The sequence below is a fragment of the Arvicanthis niloticus genome, chromosome 2 (assembly GCF_011762505.2).
Source record: "Arvicanthis niloticus isolate mArvNil1 chromosome 2, mArvNil1.pat.X, whole genome shotgun sequence".
Lineage (NCBI taxonomy): Eukaryota > Metazoa > Chordata > Mammalia > Rodentia > Muridae > Arvicanthis > Arvicanthis niloticus.
In genome coordinates, this window is record NC_047659.1 from 105422745 (window position 1) to 105444618 (window position 21874).

General features: G+C 40.3%; 1 protein-coding gene across 1 annotated transcript in view; it reads left to right on the forward strand.

The window, feature by feature from the left end:
- Positions 1-200: 200 nt before the first annotated feature.
- The window catches only part of Plcb1 (phospholipase C beta 1), a 664193-nt gene continuing 642519 nt past the window's right edge, over positions 201-21874 (forward strand). The window contains 1 exon segment of the mRNA XM_076929813.1: positions 201-345. Coding sequence (XP_076785928.1) covers positions 247-345 — 99 coding nt within the window. The 5' untranslated portion in view covers positions 201-246.

Below are 21874 nucleotides of genomic sequence, written 5' to 3' on the forward strand. Positions count from 1 at the left end.
TCCACAGTCACCGCGGGCTCCAGACCTTGCGTCCCGCTCGGGGCATGGCAGGCTGCTGTACCCTCGCGTGTCGTCCCGCTTACTAAGCCGCGCGGGCCAGAGGTGCTGAGGCCAAGAGGCCGGGAGGCCGGCGGGCAGCGGAGCCCAGAGCCTGCTGAACCGAGAGCCGAGCCCGCTCGCGCCCGGAGCTCCGCGTCCCGTCTCCACTGCGCTCGCCCGGGCCGCCCGGAGCCCCGATGAGCCCAGATGGCTGGGGCTCAGCCCGGAGTGCACGCCTTGCAACTCAAGCCCGTGTGCGTGTCCGACAGCCTCAAGAAGGGCACCAAATTCGTCAAGTGGGATGATGTAAGTGAGGGGCGGCGCGGTGGGGTGCGGGCCGGGCACCCGAGGGCGGGCTGCGTGGGGGTGGGGCGAGGGGCGCGTTATGCAATGGGGCGCTGGAGCGGGCGCGGGCAGCCCGGGGCGCACAGGTTGCCAGCTGCCTGGGTGGGTGGCAGAGGGTGGTAGCTTTTCGCGCGCTGTCCTCCTCCTAGGGGTTTTAGAGTTGACATCTTTGCTGGGTCTGGCCAGCAGCTCCTGAGGGACTTAAGTCTTTGGGGCCAGTGGAGCAGGAGGGACAGGTTTTACCCAGTGACAGGTCCTGAGAGTTCGGAAAGAGCATGAAGTTAGGACCAGCTGGATAGCGCTGGAAAGAACTAGACGCACCGCCCCCCCTCCCCCCCCACACCCCCTCAGCTAGCTAAGGCGTCCGGTTACCTCCTTTGCTCTGTTTCAAGAAGAACTACCTGCCATCCATGTCCAAAACCTTGCAGTTATCGCTAGCCCTTGAGCATTTTTTTTTTTTTTTAAATGCTGGCCACGTAGCAGAGGACACAGCGGTACAGGCGACAGGTGGTCGTTGATGCCAAACTTTATCGCCTGGCTGCGGAGTGAGGGGCCTTGGAAAGGGCTGTGAGTGCATACCAGAAGCTGATTGATAAGCAAAAGAGGGGCTGTTAGGGCCAAGGAGCGCAGGATGAGCTTGCAGACAGGGCCAGGTTTTGAGAAATGAGCTTGCTAAGTCTTCACTTTGAAATAGACCCACAACTTCATCCTCTGATTTACTTGCATCCTTTGCTGTATAGGAGATATCCTAGCCAGCTCCAGGACTTCCTATGACCTCTCTCTTCCCTCCACCGTAGTTACCTTCAGAACACTTGAAGGCTTCTTATTGAAAACGCTAATGGGGCACACTACACTATCAATGTAGCTTCCTGGGTGCCATCCAATGGGTTTGATAAAACAACTCACCCGAATAAACCTGAGCTATCAGGATCTAAAGAAATTCCAGTCCTAATGATTAACACATTTCCTATCAGGAGCAACTGCAAGAGAATGAACTGGTCTTCTAACTGAGATGATTTCTCACCTCCGTAAATTACAGCCTGTTATCCTCCCGGGTATTTTACTTTAATCTTCTTAAGCCAATTTCCAGTGTCTGAAAACAATTTAAATATTCCAGGTAGTGAATCCAATTACTTAGCTGAGTGCATCCGTGTCTATATTTTGTCCAGTTGGAAGCGCAAACTGAGCTTGCAGTACTAGCAGAGCCACAGCCTCCTTGAAATCTCTTGCCAATTACCAAATGATGTAGGCAAGGATGTAAACACATCCTCTTTACCATGGGCTTTGCACTTGTCTCCTTTCTGTCCCAGTCTAATTGGACCGGAGGCTGTTATAAATGGAATAGAATCTAAACAATAAATCAGACACAGATGGATTGTCTTTGTCAAGAAAACAAAGGGAAAGTGCAGTTCAACAAATACAATGTTCTTGTCCACAGACATCCTTAGGTAAAAAGCAAACAGAAAGGTGGATCTGAGAAAGAGAGGAAAGGGGTAAAGAGAGAAAGAGAGAGAAGAGGAGGGGAGAGGTGAGAAGGGGACAGTGTGGGGCGAAGGGGAGGGGAAGAAAGAAGAGCAGAGTCCCAGCGTCAAAAGCAGGTAGTTTTGCCCATAAGCTCTAGCATTCTTTTTACTAATGGTCTTTAAATTATATTTTATTAATTCTCCATAAAGTCTAGGCTATAGATACCCAGGTAGATGATTTGTGTTACATGTCACAAACGTTCCAAGCTCACTTAATCAGTGCCCATCTCCAATTACATTTTGGGGATGATGGAGAAAGTAGGTAAAATCTCTCCCATTATAGACTGGACATGCTAAATAGAAGTGATCCAAACTCATCAAAACACGAAGATCAAATGATGCTCTGGGAATGCCGGAGAAGCCAATAGCTAGCCCCAGGAGAAGGGAGAAGTGGGCAGAGTCCTTCAATCAAGGCAGCAGTGAGTTCCTGGGGAGGCTTGTGCAAAGGAAGCACACACTTGGGAGGGAGCCTAGAGGTCTTCTTAAAGAGAAAACAGCCTGCACCCCAAGGATGAATTAACTGGACTTTAGAGAAGTGCCCTGCAGGCACTTGGCTCTCTTTCTGTCTTTGATCCGTGCACTAGGAGGCATGGAGCCATTCTTGGTACCCCTGTTCTAGTCCTTGAGCGTCCTCCTCTCCAGTACTCTGAGTTTGAGTTTCCTCTTTTAGCACCAAGCCAGTTTGATCTGTTTGGCTGTTTCTATTGCATCTCTGTGAGACTTCACTTTCAAGACAAAGAAAACCAAATCTCGAATCAGAGATCTGGGTTATCTCACCCAGCAGTGTGACTTTAGACAAATAAACATGTTGAACCTTTGTTGTCTCTTGTACAAAACTGGCAGTACTGCATCCCCCACACATTTAGTATAATGGTCTGTGGGAATCCTCTATGATCAAGCAACATTCTCCTCTCCCATCAGAAGCATCCAGAAATCCTGTTAGTCCTGGGATTGCTATCTCTGTCCTGTTTCTGACTCAGCTCTGGGCTAGGGCTTGAGGGTGTGTACCTTTCTTACAAGTTAATGTGGTGGTGGTGCCTGCTGGTCTGGAAAACAGCATGGTGTAGACCAGGGGGAAGGTTTGTGAATGAACTGTTTCTGTAGCTTCTTAGCTCACATAAATGTTCAGTGGCTTGTGAATTTAATTTTGTCTCTATGCTTACATGTTGAGACATTTGTCATCTGGGAATTGGAAACACCCCAGTGGCAGCCTTGTTAGATCCTCTGGGGTTATTTACTGAAGCATCAATACTCAGCTTGGAATGAATAATTCACATTCTTACATTTCTTTTGAATTGATGTTAGGCAATGAGTAAATCATTTTTATATATTCTTCCTTACTTCCCTTCCCTCCCTCCCTCCTCTTCCTTTTCTCCAGGTTTGAGAGGGTCTCTGGTTTGGTTTTGTGTAACAGAGCTATAGAAGTTTCTTTCCTTTAAGTTTTGGAGGAATGCTTTCTGTTTCTACCAGAAGAGAACTTCCCGTCTCCTTATCTAGAAGAAAAATAAGTGCTGCAAACAGCTTAGAAGCCCTTTGTACACCTGCTTTGCTGTAAAAACAGCAGAATCTTGCTTTCTAGTCAATAAAGAGGGAGTGTGGGCAAATCCCATAGACATTTTACTGTTGCATTGGACATCACAGTGCATACTGTGAATTTAAAAATGGTATGCGGTGGGCTATTCAGGATTGTAAAGTGCTACACAGCATAAGCACTAGTCCTGTTTTGCTAAGCACCATATGGAATGGGAGATGTCACCTACACAGGGCTATGCCATGCATAACTTGTTAGTTCTTTACCAAAGTTCTGGTAAGGTTGTGGATGTCCTAGGGGTGATTGGCACAGACAGAAGCACTGGCAGATTACAACAGGTATCAAGTGGCCCAGAGCAGGTGCTGGGTTCTGCAGACACTGCAGCACCCACCCAGACACTCTCTGTCGTGTCAAAGAAGATCTAGGAGTCCTTAGGAGCCAGGGGAAGCTTTGGAATGGCAATAGTTTCAAACTAGTCATTGTGGACATAATGTAACATCAAAGCCGATCCGGTCTTTCTAGACTCAGTGAAAGGAGAAGGAGTAGACCTATTGTAGCTACCTGTTTGTTAATAGCAACAACTACAAAAATTACAGCCTTTTACTTTGTATTTGCATATGACCAGACTAAAGGTGGGACATGGTCAATTCTTTGTACTGTGGGTGTTACAGGGGAACTGTGGCGAGGTAGACGGTGAATGGTAATTTACTTTCTTCATTTTAGTTAGAGAGCCTTTTCTTCTTTGAGTTTTGACTTCTGTCTGGGACTGGTGTTAGGAGATCAAACTTTTACTGGAAAGACACTACACACATATCTACTTACCCCTGAAAGAGAGCAATGACACATCAAATACAGATAAATCTAAAAACCAACTTGGTGAATAATAATCTTTATTATTACCAGGAATGTAGGTGATGGGCTTCTTGCAGAAGCAGAAATGACTCAAAGACATCACCAAAAACCTACCCCAGCTTAGGTGACAACTTACAAAAGCTGGGAACCTGGAGCACACTGCACAGGCTGCAGACAGCTCAACAGGTTAGAGAGTGTCCTTTCCAAGCTGCTCTGTTGGGACCGAACCTCTTCTAGGCAACTTGATTGGTTTCTTCTTTCAGGGAGCTGGTCATGTCTGTGAATTTTCTTTGCAGCCTGGCTTGTCCCAGGGTGACTCTTGGTAGTCTTTATTGTTTACTCTAGGGAGTAAGTGGCCCAGTGAATTTGGTCAGTTTCAGGGTCTTCCTGAAGCTACTTTTAGTTGTTTATCTTTTGGTCTAAGATACTTCCCTCCAGAATAGAATGTTTCAATCTCAGAGGAAACTGTTACTCAACAATTGGACAGGAGATAGGAAAGGAATGGCCCAGAGCTGTGTAATATTCTGCTTCCTCACAGCCTCTGGCCTGCCAACGTTTCAAACCTTGGACTTTAGTTTTAATCTTCCAACCTCTGGGAAGTCTCCTTTCCTCTCCCTCTTTTCCTCTCTCCCCCTCTCTTTCTTTTTTCTTTTCCATCATCATCTCCCCTTCCTCCTCCTCCTCCTCCTCCTCCTCCTCCTCCTCCTCCTCCTCCTCCTCCTCCTCCTCTTCCTCCTCCTTTTACAGGATTTCATTGTATAACAACCCTGACTGTTCTGGAAGTCTCTTTGTAGACCAGAATGCGTTCAAACTCATAGAGATCAGCCTGCCTCTACCTCCCGAGTGCTAGGATTAAATATATAGATCACTAACCCAGCCTTGAGTCTTTCTGGTCTGGTCTGGTCTTTTCTTTTTTTCCTTTCTGTTTATCACTCTTGGTTCCCAAATTCATGTCACATTGTGGGCAAGTTGCCTAGTCTATTCCAACCTCATGTTTCTTAATTGTAGTATGCCTATTGTATTTCTTACATCACAGAAGAGCTACTGGGGTTCATATGCATCTCCCTTTATCTTTTTTGGCACACCAGGAACCCTCAATAAAAGGGGGGTTTGAAAAACAAGCAAACTATAGATATAGAAATAGACATGGGTACATGGATTTTAGGAAGGTAGTCTGTAAAATATATACTACTCTTATTCTACAGACTACTGTCTGTAATTTCCAGACTTTTATCGCATTCAATTTAACATGAGTTTTAATTTTATATTTTATAATTTAAAGAGGAAAAACATTTATTTTTACCCTTTGTAAAATTTTCAAATGTTCCCGGGAAAAATGAGTCTACATAATTCAAAGTAGGATCCACTCTCTACAAGCAAGATAGCTAACAAACCGTCCAGAAGTTTTATTTTTTTCATGCATTACAGACATCCCATATTTGTACATACATGAACACACATGTACACATGTATGATTTCACATGGGACATCCTGTTTTTGTAAGTGCAACATACCATCCATAAACCAAGAGTCTAGAGTGAGTGGTTGGGAACATTAGAGAAAACTTAGGTCTCTAAATTTATATGAAGGCATCTCCCACTTGAAACAAGCCATATTCTCCTTTACTCTGTGTCCACCCAATAAAAATATTAAGTAAAGTGCCAAAACAAGTAAAAAGCACTTCACATCTAAACCAGCATCCTACACAAGAGCTTAGCTAGAATCTCAGTACTCGGAAAAATCAGTTTTTGCTTTCTATAATGACAACAAGATAACACTGACAGGACTAGTGAAGGGAGCAGAGAGAAGGGTGTCAGAAGTGGGAGGGAAGTCAGCAGATTCTTTTTGGAAAGGTTATGGAGAACGGAAGGAACAGTTGAGTTTACAGCAGATGGATCTAGGTTGGGTAGTACAGAGATGGGTTTTTGACTGAAGGCATCTTCATTCTCTACAGAGTAGATGGGGGTTGTGGGGATGGGTCATTAGTTAAGAGCCCTAGCTGCTATGGCAGAGGACCTGGGTTCAGTTTCCAGCATCTATATGGTTGTTAACAATAATTTATAAGTCAGTTTCAGGGGCTCTGACACTCTCTTCTGCTCACCACAGGCATGTATATGATGCATATAACCACACCCAGGCACATACACAAACATGTAAACTGAATAAAAAATAAAAAAATACTTTCATATGTCATTTCTGGTCTGTCCAAAGAACTCTGATTTTCTGTTGCCAATCAATAGTGACTATAATATAAATTAACACAAGAATATAGTTTTTTTTTTCCTATGGGAGATGATAAAGGAGAGCTAAGGTTTCCATTAACAGTGGAACATTATTGTAAGAAAAAAATAAATACAAGTCATGTGTCCTGGTACATTGGTTTTCATGGAGTAGTCAGTAGCTTGTCACCAACACACTCTCTAGAGACATCATTACTGCCCAGCTTGAAAAGATCCAGAGTACATTCTTAACACCATCCCTACCCTCTGGGTAGCTTTTTATGACTGGTAACTCCATCGATGGTTGTGCCTGTTTTTAATCCACGACAGCTATTTTTATTTTGAATGGAAACTAAAGAAAACCACTTCAGCCAACTGCATTTTTTATTACTGACAAAACTGACCCTCTCTTCAGCAGTAACAACAAAAGCGGTTGATCCTTAAGCGTAGATGACCCCTGATTAGGTCCTTATCTGTCCTGAGGCTGATTGTGAAAAGTGGAGCAGGAGTGGAGAGTGCCCCACTGGAAGAAACTCGGTGCTAGGAATTCAACCAGAGAGAGTAATGCACACAGGCAGTTCCCTGCACTGCACAGCAGGCTCATAGAACACAGGTGTCAGGATATATTTTTTTCATTCCATTTTTCCCCCTCCCTCCTTTCATTTCTGTTTCTGTGCTGGAGGCTGAATCCAGGGTCTCTGTATATACTAACCAGATGCTGTATCAGTTGGCTGGTCCTCAACCTTCACTGTGTTTTTAATTTAGTATTTTTTTTACTATAACATGTAAACACCGAGGAAGAAGTCACATAATACAAAATAACCATTTTAACAAGAAAAGTTCAGTGGGGACTTTAATTAATTGGATTAACTGCAGCCCATTTCCTCTTCATAACACCTGATGCAGACATTGTCCTTTATTGCGCATTAGCTTAATCTGTGCTGGCAATTAGAATATGTGAATATTTCCCTTGAATTTATCCCATCAATAAATACCTTCAAACTATACTTGCCTGTGGTGGTACTTAAATGGAACAGGAAGAGTTTGCTTCCTTATGGCCAACCTGGTAACCTGGTTAGGCGATTCTTTTTCAAAAGTGTTCCCTGTAACCGTGAGTTACAGTAAGTTGCAGCAGAGATGGAATGGGACCAATGGATGGTTGTTGACTGATGCTTTGGGTCTCTGCTTAAATATAAATCCTTGTTAGCTGAACACATTTGTTTTCCTGTTCCCTGAGCTAACATTAGGTTTCTGCAGGCTTTCAGGCCCTATCACAAATTCCATATGCATTGCATATTTATGACATTTGAGTCACTAATCAGAGCCGGATGGTGTGTGTCTCTGAAGCAAAGGTCCTAGAGACATATTGCTGAGAGATCATTTACTTATAGGATCCTGAGGAAACATTCAATTCTTATGAAAAAAAAATGAGTTGAAATAGGATATAAAGAATGGAGTTTCATATATATATATATATATATATATATATATAAAATTTATAATTTATATAAAATTTATAATTTTATATAAATAGGATATAAAGAATAAGAGTTTTTCCCATTATCTCTGATCCCTCAAAAAGTCCAATATTCCATTTTTTCTTTTCATGTGTTATCTTGAAAAATTTTGATTTGCATTCTTGAAAACTGTTTTGGTATATGTATTAATGGATGTCGAATGGATACACTACCAAGAAACTAAATTAATATAGATTGGAAAATAGACTATTATATAAAATGAGAAAAATAGGCAGTTAGTATTAAAAAGGAATTAAAAACATCCTACATCTGTTCTCCATTTCCAGGGCTTTTTTAGTTCTCAGAGTTTTGTTTCATTTTATTGTGTTGAAATTTTATGAGCAAGTCCAGGGGAAAAGGGATTAGTGAGCAAAGGAAACATTGTCACCTGGACTGGACATGGTGTGTGTCACCAGACACCACTGTGGCCTAGAAGATTCAGAGGGATGACTTGGGTATTTTTTAAAAATCATTATTGTTTATTTAGACTTCCCTATAAAATGAGTGTCAGGAAGCTAATTTTGATACCTGTAATAGGAGAATTTATGTGAGCTTTAAAAGGAGCACTGCGTCCACAGAGCCAGTCAGCAGGTAGTCTGGCTGATTGAAGAAAAGTTACTGAAGTTAAACCGTGCACTTGTGATCTTTGAGTGTGCTTGAGTCTTTGCACCCATCTCCATACACTCTTGGTAGGACTTCCCGTGACAAAATGTCTAAACACCTAAACCCTATGTACTGGAATGCCTTGGGGCTGAGGTTCTGGCTGCATATGAGATTGATGGAAACTTGCATATGAGATTAAGTGAAACTTGGAGGGCAAAGATGTGAAAGAGGCCAACTGCCCTCACTGTGTTGTATCTGCACTTCTGTGAGACGCTAACAAGATGGCACAGTGTAAGGGTTTGTCATGATGCTTAGAGGCCATTCTCCTTACCAGCTGAGCTTTTCCTGTGTCTTTGGTGTGTTGGATCTCTTCTTTTTTCAGTCTTTTCAGACTGGGTTCATTCATGGAAACTCTGCAAGTTGCTTCTTTGGCCTTTCCAGTGATTCTGTCAAGTGTTTACTTACTTGTCTTCATTCGTTTGTGTTCACAATCCCAAAGAGATTTCTTTCCCAGCAAACCCTGCCTGACAAAGTCCTGCTGTCTCTGGCTGAAGTTCAGGCTTGTGTTGAACTCAGGAGGTAGCAGATATTGACTTAATCTCCCTCTCCCTCTCAAGTGCTGGGCTCACGGGCACCTGCCACCCAGTCTAGCTAGTATAATGAATGGCACCACAGGGTTTTTTTTTTTTCTTTTTATAAAAGATGCTCATTCATACAGCCAGTGAAAACTGCCCTTCAAGAAATCCCTAAATGTAGGGAATTACAGGGAAATAAAAGATTGGTTTATTTGAAAACATTCTTCCATGAGAATGATTCACAGAGAGAAATCTATATTATCTTTATTGCTAAAACAAACAAATAACAAATACAGGCCTATATATCTAAATTTCTATTTAAAAATCAAATTTCTATTTGCAATAGTTATTCTGCACAGAAGCAGCAAAGACATTGGACAACTAAATCTCCTCCTACTTCTCCCCTTCACTGTGTATCAGCTCCTGAATTCCTCTCTGCCCCAAAGTTACCCCCATCTTCTCCATTTAAAAGCCCTGCTCTTTCCCTAGGCATCTCGGAGTTGAGGCTTCATTGCTATCCTCACCTCACCTGTCTTTGGACAATACCAGTTTCTCTTCTGTGGAATCTCTTCTAAGAACATACCAATCAATATGCTTGCATTAGTCAGCGTTCCATTACAAAACCAAACATCTGTGATAATCTACTTGCCAGGAGAAGTTTATTTCCCCTCCTAGTTTTAGAGGTTTCAGTGTTAATAGCTTGGTCCTGTTCCTCTGGACAAGGCAATTTGTCTCCTAGCAGGAGAATGTGGCAGGGTACAACCAGATCTTCTCATTGACAGGAAGGTAGAAAGAGAAGGGGTCCTATAGTCCTGGATACCTCCCAAATGGTCCCTCTTTTCTGAAGATCCCATCAGCTCCCAGTAACCTCACTCTGTGGATGGGGATTTTCAAACGTGTTTTTTAGGTGATACTATGGAAACTGTAGCAAAACCTTTAGCCTCCAGATTCTGAGCATAAAAAAAGTTACACTGTTTCTAGCTCTCTTTCTTCTTTTACTTTGTCTCCTCTCCCCTTTTCTTTCTCCCCCTCATTTCCCCAGATCTAATGTTTCCAGCTTTTCTCTGTAGCAGAGTTCGCCCTTGAACTTCTGATCTTCTTCCCTCTAACTCCCAATAGCTGGGATTTGAGTTATGAAGCGTCATACTCATTGAGGTTGTCCTTGGCATGCTGTGCAAGCCTCTGCCACCTGAGTTGCCTCCCCTGCCCTGGGGATGTAACCTCCATTCACCATCTCTGTTCTTCTATCTTCTTCCTCTTTCTCAGCCCTCCAAAGCCTTATTTTGCCCTCATCATTGATTTGAAAATTTTAATCACTGGTTTGAAATTTTTTTGGGGGGAGGGGTGGCTATGGCTTATGCCAAATGCAGGTCACAACTCCAAATGATATTGTTTGGAATATATCTAGGACATCTTTTCTTACAATTCCCTTTTGCACATCCATTCATACAGTTAACAGTCATGCTTTAAAATATGTTGATACATCTTAAAAGATAATCAACCAGTATTATAAATTTGTGATGATAAATGTCTTTGTTCTCGTTCTTATGGAGTTTATATGCAAGTAGAGGAGATAGATATTAGTCAAACGAAGATATCATTTTATTCTAATTGTATTGTTACAGAAAAAAGTACTCATATCTATAAGGAGTATGGGGAGAATTTCTTTTTGATAAATTCCATTAATGAGAAGATCTGGTGTCATGTAGGACTTCACAACATGACAGGATGTGTTTCAGCCATGAAAGAGGATGTGGAGACATTACAAGGAGTCAAGGAGCACAGGGCTTTGAAGGACAGAGCAGGATAAGCCAGTGGGGAGTGTGGCTCAGATAATGTTGTGTGGTAGCCAAGAGCCTGTCTGTGCAGTGCCTTCATCTGGGAAGTTTTTACACATAAAGTCAACAGGAAGCTAATAAGCTCATGGTTCTCAGTATGTGCATTACTGACATTGGGGCCAGGGAATATTTTGCTGCAAGGTTCTGGCTTGCTTGTATTGTCAGCTGCCCAGTAGCTTATCTGGCTTTTACCCAATAAATGCCAGAATTGTGATGCTCAAAACTGTTTCTAGATATTGCCTGCAGTCCCCTGAGATTCAAAACCGGCCCCCCTGTTGAGAACCACTGATTAAAACAACATGCTTTGCTCTTATCTGATTTAAAGTGTGTCAGGTCCCTCTCTAGCCTCTCTCCATCTCTATGTCCCTCCCCACCACGATCATGCTAGTCAGTAAGTACATACAAAGACACTCGGGATCAGTGGTCATAAATCATGGTAAATTCAACTTAAGTCGGATGGCTGGTAACTTGATATCCAGAGCTGTATTGAAATGATTTGTTTTTCCATCTGATACACATGCTACATCCTGGGCATCTAGGTTGATCATGGGGGTGGGGGGCAGGCTTTTTCATTTATTCCCTAGTTCAGTGTTGGACGCACACTGCATGGCATTCAAAGAATCATGCTTCTGCTTTTCCTGCATGTTCTATCAAAAGGAATTTTTGTATCTCTCAGTTAAAAGTAAGTTCTTAATTGGTCTTTCTGCGCTGCTTCTCTTTTCTATTCCAACGCTTCTTAGTTCCCTGCTTTCCTTTATTTGGAGAAATTTCAGTCTGCCTACAGACCTGGAGGAACACACCTATCCAATGATGATATGCATGGAAATTCTGCCTCATAGATGCAATTTGTCATTCTGCTTTCTCATTTGCTATGGTTTCATGTCAAATATCCCTTACAAGCTTGTGTGTATGACCACTTGGTCCCCAACTGGTGGTGCTGACTGGAGAGCTTGTGAAACCTTAGGGAAGGGTCCTCATGAGGGGAAGTGGACCATTATGGGATGTTCCTGGAGGTCTGTAGATCTGCTCTACTTTCCACTGCCACATCTCTCTCTGTTTCCTGATTCTCTGAGAAGTGAGCATGTGGTTATCATATTTTTGACCACCACAGAGCTGCTAACCCCATGTTTTCCCATTGTGAAAAACTATCGTACCTCAAATCATGAACCCAAACAAACCTCTTTCCAGATGTTACTACTTGTTGGATATTTAGTCATGGCAAGGAGAAAAGCAGTAGGTTGAATTTATTATGCTTTTATCTCGCATTCAGAGTTGTATTGATTATGTTTGGTTCTGTCTCAGAATTCTCCTTTTTCACCCCAGTGTACATTATCAGCATATTTTCTCTACCACTTCCTACTATAAACCTTGAGCAACCCTGTGGACCATTGTAGGTTTTTTTTTTTTGTCCCTGTGTTGATGTTACAGTATTGGTTCATTTAGAAGTGTTTGTGTCTAGTCACATGTTCTCTTAGAGTAGCAGGAAAGGATGAAGGTCATCACAAAGTCAGAATTGTTAGTCAGCCTTGGTCAACACACCTTAGACATGTGCTAAGGAATGAGCTGTGGGATCTGTGGATTGGTGCTTGAGGTTCCTCTTGAGGCTAAGGGTAACTTTCATATCAATTAATGTGGGCTTCCCTAGCAAAGTAGCACAGATTTTCAACAGAAACTTTCTTCCTGATTCTGGAGACTGAAAGTGTACAGTTTTAGCAAGCTTATCTTCTTCTTAGAGCCAAAGGGAAGAGTTTGTTCCAGGCCTCTCTTCATGGCTTATAGGTAGCTGTTTCCCACCCCCTCCTCCTTCAGTTTTTGTTGGTGCCCTAGTTTACTCTTCTTGTAAGGATACTTGGATTATCACCCACCTTGAAGACTTTCTAACTTAATCATATCTTTAAAGAAACTATCTTCAAATAAGGGCTTGCTTTGAGGTCTTCAGCATCTTGCAGAAGAGGAGATACAGGTCAGCCTATAGCCGACCTGAACCAGGTAAAGGGTAGTTCGCCAACATAGAACATCTCCAGATGTCATTGTCAGAAAGGAAAACCGAGTTTCCTTGATGTTGCCATCAGTGCCATCAGTGTTTGTAGCTTCACTGTCTCATAGACATGTATTATGAGCACACCAGACTTCTTATGTGTGAATATATACATACATGTAAGACAGATACAGGTAGATCCATGGGCTCACTAGCCATTCAGCTTGATCTGCTTGGTGAGTTCAAGGCCAGAGAGCTCTCCCCCCAAATAGTGGGCAATGCCTGAGGAATATAACCCTAGCTTGTTATTGCCTTCCTGACTCACAGCCTCACTACTGTGGTTCTCAAAAGTACGACTCTGGACCAGCAGCATCAGCATCTCTGTTGGCTTATTAGACATGTGAATTCCCAGACTCTATCCTACACATAGCAAAAAGAAAAAAAATCCCTCCTTTGTTACTTAACTTCATGGAATGGGTCCAGCAATCCATTTTAAGAACTCAGTGATCTGGTGTACTTGCAAAATTTAAAACTGTCATCTTATGGAATTCCCATGCTATTGATATTGATGAAGAAAGAATAAAAAACAAAAGTAAACCTTTTTGTATTGGTTAGATTTTTTTTCTAAAGATACTAGATAGATGCTGGATAGATTCTAGAGTCATCTGGAAAGAAGGGTCCTCAATTGAGAAAATGCTTGCCTTTGATTGGAATGTGGGCAAACCTGTGGGGCAATTTTTTAAATTGATGATTGTTTGGGGAAAGCCTAGCCTACTGTGTGTGATGCCACCTCTGGGATGGGGGTCCTGAATTATATAGTAAAGCAAGTTGAAGGAGCCATGCAAGGAAAGTCCTTAAGCACCATTCTTTTCTGTCTTCAGCTTTCTTTCCTATTTTTAAGTTCCTGCCTTCAGTTTTTGTCATGGATTCCCCCAATAATAAGCTGTAGCCTATAAACTTAAAAAAAAAAAAAAACAACGTTCCTTTCCAAGTTGCTTTAGGCATTTTATCACAGTGATAGAAAACAAACTAGAACAGAAATTGGTTAGTAAACAAACTAAGACACCCTCTGAGGGTTGACTCGATTCTAGAGTAAACAACTGATCTAAGAATCATAGCCCTTGGAGTGAGAGGATGACCATGTATTTCAGACATCATTCCTAGGCACATATTCTGACAGTTAATATATAGGTAGCATCTTGGCTGAGTAGCTACTCTGATATAAAGAGAATACAGACTTTTGCAGCTATGTAGCAAATGAAACTGGAAATGACAGTTGTATGTTTCTGAGTCAGACCATGCCTTCAGTGCCAAGAATGCTGAATTCCAGTTCGTCCTGGAATGTTTGAGGTGATTATGAAGGAAGAGGGCATGAGGCTGAGACAAATAGTCACTAACGATGACCCAAGCATGGGATCATGAAGGAGAACAACTAAACTAGAATTGGCAGTATTTGATTAAGGCAAAAGGGCCTAATACAGAAAGCATGATCTAAATTTGATAAACTTTGATATTTTCATTTTAACATTTGGCTTTTTGAATTCTTGTAGGGAATTTTCACCAAGATATTTTTAGTGGAATCTTGTTCATTGCTCTGATAAGAAGATGAGGTGACATAAAAATGGTAACTCACACTTGCATGTTAGTTTAAGTTGGTCTGGAAGTTAGGGGACATGCTGTTTGCAGCTTGCACCTGCAGGTTAGTTCCATTCGGTCTGGAAATTGGAGGATGTGCTGTTCACAGCTCGACAGTGTTTTAATTTTGCTCACCTTAAGAAGAACAGATGATAGAAGATGGCTACAAATGCTTCTGTGAGCTGTCAAGTGTGTAATCTCACAGAAGCCTAAAACGTTTTTGAATTATTCCTGCATTTTAAGATCAAAATTTATTTCCAAGTGTCTTCTTTTTTTGACATTTAAATTTTAAGTAATTTTGAAAATTTCCACCCCTTATGAAGTTCTGTGCAACTGTGCAATTCTTTTAAATGATTTTTTCAAGCTGAAGTTTGAGAATGTGTTGAAAGAGGCTGGAGTGGTGGCTTAGTGGTTGAGAACACTGGCCGCTATTCTAGTTTGATTTCCAGTACCTACATAGCTGCTCACAACTGTTGGAACACCAGTCCTAGTATATCCGACATGGTTTTCTGACCTCTGTGAACAATAGATATGTAAGTGGCTCACAGATGTACATGAAGACTAAACACTTATATACATAAAATAAATACAGTTTTAAAGAAGTGGTAAAAATGAATGCATAAAGAATATCAAAGTAAGATAGGGTAGTGGTTACTTCAAAATATTAAATATAGACCTACTACATGAGCCAGCAATTCCACTGCTGGATATCTACTGAAGATACATTGAAAGTAAATCTCAAAGAGATGTCCATGCTTCTTTTCCACAGTAACATTATTGTCAGTTACCAAAGCAAGTAATCCAAATGTCCACTGAAAGATAAGTAGATAGTAAAACACAGCACATCTATAACACGGGGCCTCAGAGAGAAAGGCTGAGCCACAGTGCTGTAGCATGAATGTACATGAACAACATTTTGCTAAGTGAAATAAGCAAGACAGAAAAGGATACTTTTGTATACTTCCATTTATACGTATCACATAGAATAAACAATTTTTTTGAGACAGGAAGTAGAATGGTAGTTAGTGTATATGTGTGTATATGTGAATGCAGTGCCACACAGCTGCAAGCTTAGCAGTGCCGGAAATTATGTTATATCTGTTTTACTTAATAAATGCATGTCAAAATAAACCTACTCTTAAGCCCATATTTATATTTATTAGTGTGTGTGTATGTGTGAATGTGTGCATGCACATGTGCATGTGTGCGTGCTTGCCAAGGTGAATTTGTAGAGATCAGAGAGCAACATTCAGGAATTGATTGTCAACATTTTACCTTGCTGAATTCCAGTGTCTCTCTGGGCTGGTACTTCAGGCTAGCTGGCCTGTGAGCCTCTGGCCAGTTGTGTCTCCATCTTCAGCCTCGTCATAGGCATGCAGGATTATAGATTTGAGCCACTGCCGGTACATGGGTTCTGGGGATGTGTGAGTTTCCAGAGTTACACTAAGTTCTGCAGGGTTGAGAAGTAGGTGCTTTCAAATCATGTCCTGGGCCAACTTTTTTGTTTTTAACTATTCTAATATTAACATCAAACATTGTCATGTGGCAAGCATGTATTTATGTAGGTGCTTTACTTAAAATCCATCCTCTTTGATTTTCTCATCCTTCTTGGATGCATATCATTAGTACCTCCGCCTTTCTGCCTTTGCCCAGTGAGGAACTGAAGAAGAAAATAGGGAGACATTGGAAACCAAGTGGGAAGCCTCCAGCCCTGAGCTCTTAAAACTGAACGTACAAGGAAATCAGAATTCATTTTACTACTCAGCCTACCATGGATAAACAATAAAATCTTCCAAGGTTCTCTCTATAAGTTCTCTGTAAGTTTTCATTACAACTTTAGATTACATAGAAATTTACTGTCACTTGGATATATATGAACACATTTTTTAAAAAGTGGACTCTAGCCAGAAAAGCAGACTGGCTAATTGCAGTTCTTCACCTATTCCTTCTCTCCTTCAAATCTAACCTTCAGTCTCACCTCTAGCTCTGTCATAGCCACTTGCTGAGGCTACCTTTGCCCCCGTCCCATGTCCAGTGGATTACATAAATCTTCCCCTCATAACCACCCGTCCTCCCATACATTACATTGCTTTATTCCAGCCATCAACTCCTGCAGGCCTTCTCTAGGAACCCATAAGTCACTTCAGTCAGGGAAGCAGGTTGTCCAACTACAGATCTTCATGTTTCCCTCCATTCCTCCAAGTCCAATCCTCCATTCTCATCCCTAGCTCTACAGAAGACCACCTGTAGCCTCTCCTCATTCTCTATTCCCATTCCCTGGGAACTATGAAAATCCTGCATAGGGAAGACCCTGCTTTCCTCTCTCCTGTGAACCCCTTCCATCCATCATCTCCATTCCTAAGTGTCAGCTCCCAGTATCTAGAAACACAATGCCTAGATAGCCCAACACCTAGAGATCTCAGTGGCCACACCTATCAGGATCCCAGAAGAATTCCCTACCGGACAATATATAGCCAACATACTATCCTAAGAAGCAGAGAGGAAACAGAAACCAAGGAACAAAATACCTACCCCAAAAAGACAAGATTAGATATCAGCACCTGGAAAATTACAGTCTTCCCAAACCCAGATACTTAGACACCAGCATAAAACCACAATAACAATGTCTTCACTAAATCCCTGCAACCCTACCATAGCTTGCCCTGAATATTTCAACATAGATGAAGCACAAAAGAAAAACCTTATAATAGCCTTTATGAATATGATAGAAGTATTTAAACAGAAAATAAATAAATCCATTAAAGAAATCAATGCAAACACAAACAGTGGGAAGAAATGAACAAAACAGTTCAAGACCTAAAAATGTAAATAGAGTGAATAAATAAATCCAAACTGAGGAAAATGTAGAGATGAAAAATTTAGGAGCTAAAACAGGAACCACAAAGGCAAGCCTCACCAACAGATGGAAGAGAGAATCTCAGGCATTGGATACAGGAGAAAAAAAAATGGATACCTCTGTCAAAGAAAATGTTAAAAAAAAATCCCGAAACACCCAAGTATATAAATAATGGGAATAGCAGAAGGCAAGAAACCCTGGTCAAAGAAACAGAAGATATTTTCAATAAAATCATAGAAAAAAATTTCCATAACTTAAAGAAGGAGATGCCTGTCAAGGTACAAGAAGCATACAGAACACAAAATATACTGGGACAGAAGTACTTCTCAATACCAAACATACAGAACAAAAAAAGAATATTAAAAACTGCAAAGGAGAAGAGCAAGTAATACAAAAAGACAGACCTATTACAATAACACCTGACTTTTTAATGGAGACTTTAAAAGGTCAAAGGGTATGGACAGATGTTCTACAAAGTTTAAGAGATCACAGATGCCAGGCAAGACTTTTATACCTAGCAAAACATTCAGTCACCATAGATGGAGATAATAAGAATACTATCTGTAAACCTTGGCCTACAGAATGTACTAGAAGGGAACACCAACATAAGATGGTTAACTTCACAGAAGAAAACACACAAAATAAATAATCCCAGATCAGCAAATCAAAAGATGGGACACACACATACACACACACACACACACACACACACACACACACACACACACCAGAAACAACAACAGTAACAAAATAACAGAAATCAATGAACACTACTCTTTGATATCTCTTGATATCAAAGGTCTCAGTTCCACAATAAAAAAATACAGACTAACATAATAAATGAGAAACCAGGATATATCCTTCTGCTGTATTCTAGAAACAAACCTTAACATCAAAGGTAAACATCATTTCAGGATAAAGGTATGGAAAAGATATTCTAAGCAAATAGATTTATAGAGCAAGCTATTATAGTTATTTTGACGTCTGACAAAATAGACTTTAAACCAAAATAATCAGAAGATATGGGGAATAATACTACATACTCATCAAAGGAAAAATCAACCTAAAGGACATTACAATTCTTAACATCTATTGAACAAACACAAGGGCACACAAGTTTATAAAAGAAACACTACTACAGTTTAAGTCACATATTGACCTCTCAGACACTGATAGTGGGAGGTTTCAGTAATTCACTCTTGCCAATAGAGAGGTCATCCAGACAAAAACTAAACAGAGAATTGCTGGAGCTAATTGATGTCATAAACCAAATAAACAGGGGTTAGGGATTTAGCTCAGTAGTAGAACACAAGGCTCTGGGTTTGGTCCTCTGTTCTTGAGGGGAAAACCCAACCAGCCAACCAAACAACCAAACAACCAACCAAGCAACCAATCAACCAAGTAACCATACAGCTAACCAGCCAACCAGTCAACTAACTAATCATCCATCCATACATCCATACATCCATCCACCCATCCATCCATTTATCCATTCATTTATCCATCCATCCATCCATCCATCCATCCATCCATCCAACCAAACGGATCTAACATATATTTACCGAAGTTTTCACTCAAAGAATATCCCTTCTTCTTAGCAGGTCACGGAACTTTCTCCAAAATTGATCACATATTAGACACACTGATTCTCAACAGGTACAAAGAAATTGAAATAACATCCTGCATGCTATCTGACCATCATGGATTAATGCTGGATATCAAAAACAACAGAAAAAATAGAAGGCATACAAACTCATAGAACTTAAATTACTCAATTAAAAATGGGTCAAGGCAGAAATGAAGAAGAAATGAAAGACTTCCTACAATTGAGTGGAAAAGGACATACAACATATTAAGACTTATGGACACAATGAAAGTAGTTTTAAGAGGCAATTTTATAGCACTAAATGCCTACAGAGGAAAATGAGGAAAATCTCATACTAGTAACTTAACAGCACACCTGAAAGCTCTAGAACAAAAAAGAATAAATCATACCCAAAAGAAGTAGATGACAAGAAATAATCAAATTCAAGGCTGAAATCAATAAAATTGAAACAGTACAAAGGATCAATGAAACAAAGTTTTGGTTCTTTGAGAAACATTAATAAGATTGAAAACATTATCCAAATTAACTAAAGGCAGAGGTAATATCTACACTAACAAAATTAGAAATGAAAATGGAGACATAACAACAGAAAATGAGAGAATCTAGAGAATCATAAAGACATACTTTAAAGGCCTGTATTCCACCAAATTGGAAAATCTTAAAAAATATATGTAATTTTCTTGATATATTTCACTTACCAAAGTTAAGATCAGATCAGCCATTTAAACAGACCTATAATCCCCAGTGAAGTTGAAGCAGTCATTAACAGTTTTTCAATGTCCCCAACAAACAACAACAAACAAAAAACAAAACAAACACAAAACAAAACAAAAATAACAACCAACCCAGGATTATACAGTTTTAGCACATAATTCTACTAGACCTTCTAAGAGTTAAATGCAGTACTTAAATTATTCCACAAAAGGAAACACAAGGAACATTGCCAAGTATGTTTTCTAAAGCTGCAGTTATTCTAATATGCATACCTAATAAAGACCCAACACAGAGAGTTACACATCAGTTTCCCTGATGAACATAGATGCAAAAGTTCTCAATAAATTACTTGCAAACAGAATGTAAAAACACATTAAAATATACCCACCATGATCAAGTAGACTACATCTTAGAGATGCAGGGATGGTTCAGCATATGTAAATTGATATATATTCTACCATAGAAACAAACTAAAAGGCACAAACCATATGATCATATCATTAGATGCAGAAAATCCCTTTGACAAAATCCAACACTTCTTCGTGATAAAAATCTTGACGAGATTAGGGATACACAGGAAATATCTCAACACAATCAAAGTAGTTTACACCAAGACCATAGCCAACTTAAGTAGAGAGAAATTCAGAGTGATTCTATTAAAATATGAAATAAGACAAGGTTGTCTACTCTCTCCATATATATTCAGTATCATGCTTGAAGACTTACGTAGTGCAATGAGACAACTGAAAGATCAATGGGATACAAATTGAGAAGGAGCAAGTCCAGTATCTTTATTTGTAGAAGACATGATAGTATTTATACAATATCCTAAAATTTCCACTGGGTAACTCCTATAGCTGATAAACACTTTTAGAAAAGTAGATTTATACAAAATTAACTCAGAAAAATCAGTCTACAAATATACAAATAACAAGTATACAAATACAAAGTATATACAAGTATACAAATAGCAGATGAATTGATGTAGAAATCTAGGAAAGAACACATTTCTTGATGGGCTCAAATAATATGAAATATCTTGTTGTAACTCTAACCAAGGAAGTGACTTACAAGAATTTTAGGATGTTGAGAAATACATTGAAGAAGATATCAAAAGATGGAAAGATCTCCTATGCTTATGGATTAAGAGGATTAATATAGTAAAAAATGGCCATCCTACTAAAAGCAATCTACAGATTTGATGTAATCCCCATAAAATTCCACCAACCAAAGAACTTTCACAGGCTGGAACAAGGGCCCTGTTCCCCAACAGGGCTACTTTGTCTGGCCTAATCTGGCAGAGACTTGATATGAAAGGGTATGGAGATGCCTAAGGGGGCCCTTCACTAATAGAAAAAGAGGAGGGGTGGGGGAAGGGACTCTGTGAGTGAGGACCCAGAGGTGGTGGCAGAGCTTGGGATGTAAATAAGTAAAAATAACAAAGCAAAACACGACAAAAAATTCCCCCAAATGAAACTCTATATAGCTGAAAATTTTCCCAACTATTAAAAATGAAACCATGAACTTCTCAGGTAAATGGATCGAACCAGAAACAAACAAAAACTAACCAAACCAACCAACCAACCAACTAAACAAACAAACAAAATCATGCTAAGTGAGGTATCCTAGAACCAGAAAGAGAAATATGTTATTTGCTTATATGTGGATATAAGCTTGTAAGTCCATGATAACCAACCTATAATCTATAGACCCATCATTATGTTTAAAGGGTTCAGGGGGAACAGATAGACCTCATTAGGGATGGGAAATAGAATAGGTAGTTATGAAAGCATGATGGGAATGCCTGCAATGGCACAAACAAATGAGCAAGGGAATAAGGGAGGGGATACAGGGAAGACAACTAAAATTAAGTGCCATCTAAAGGTTTGTTTGGAACTCTAATGCAGTTGAAAATTCCAAAAATACATATATGATGATTTAAGTAAGATTGGCAAATAATGAGGGAGACAGAGCCCCAACAGGCCATCAAATCAGTGCGAATGGGTTACATCTAATTGAGCTCATGGCCAAAGGAGGCTCAT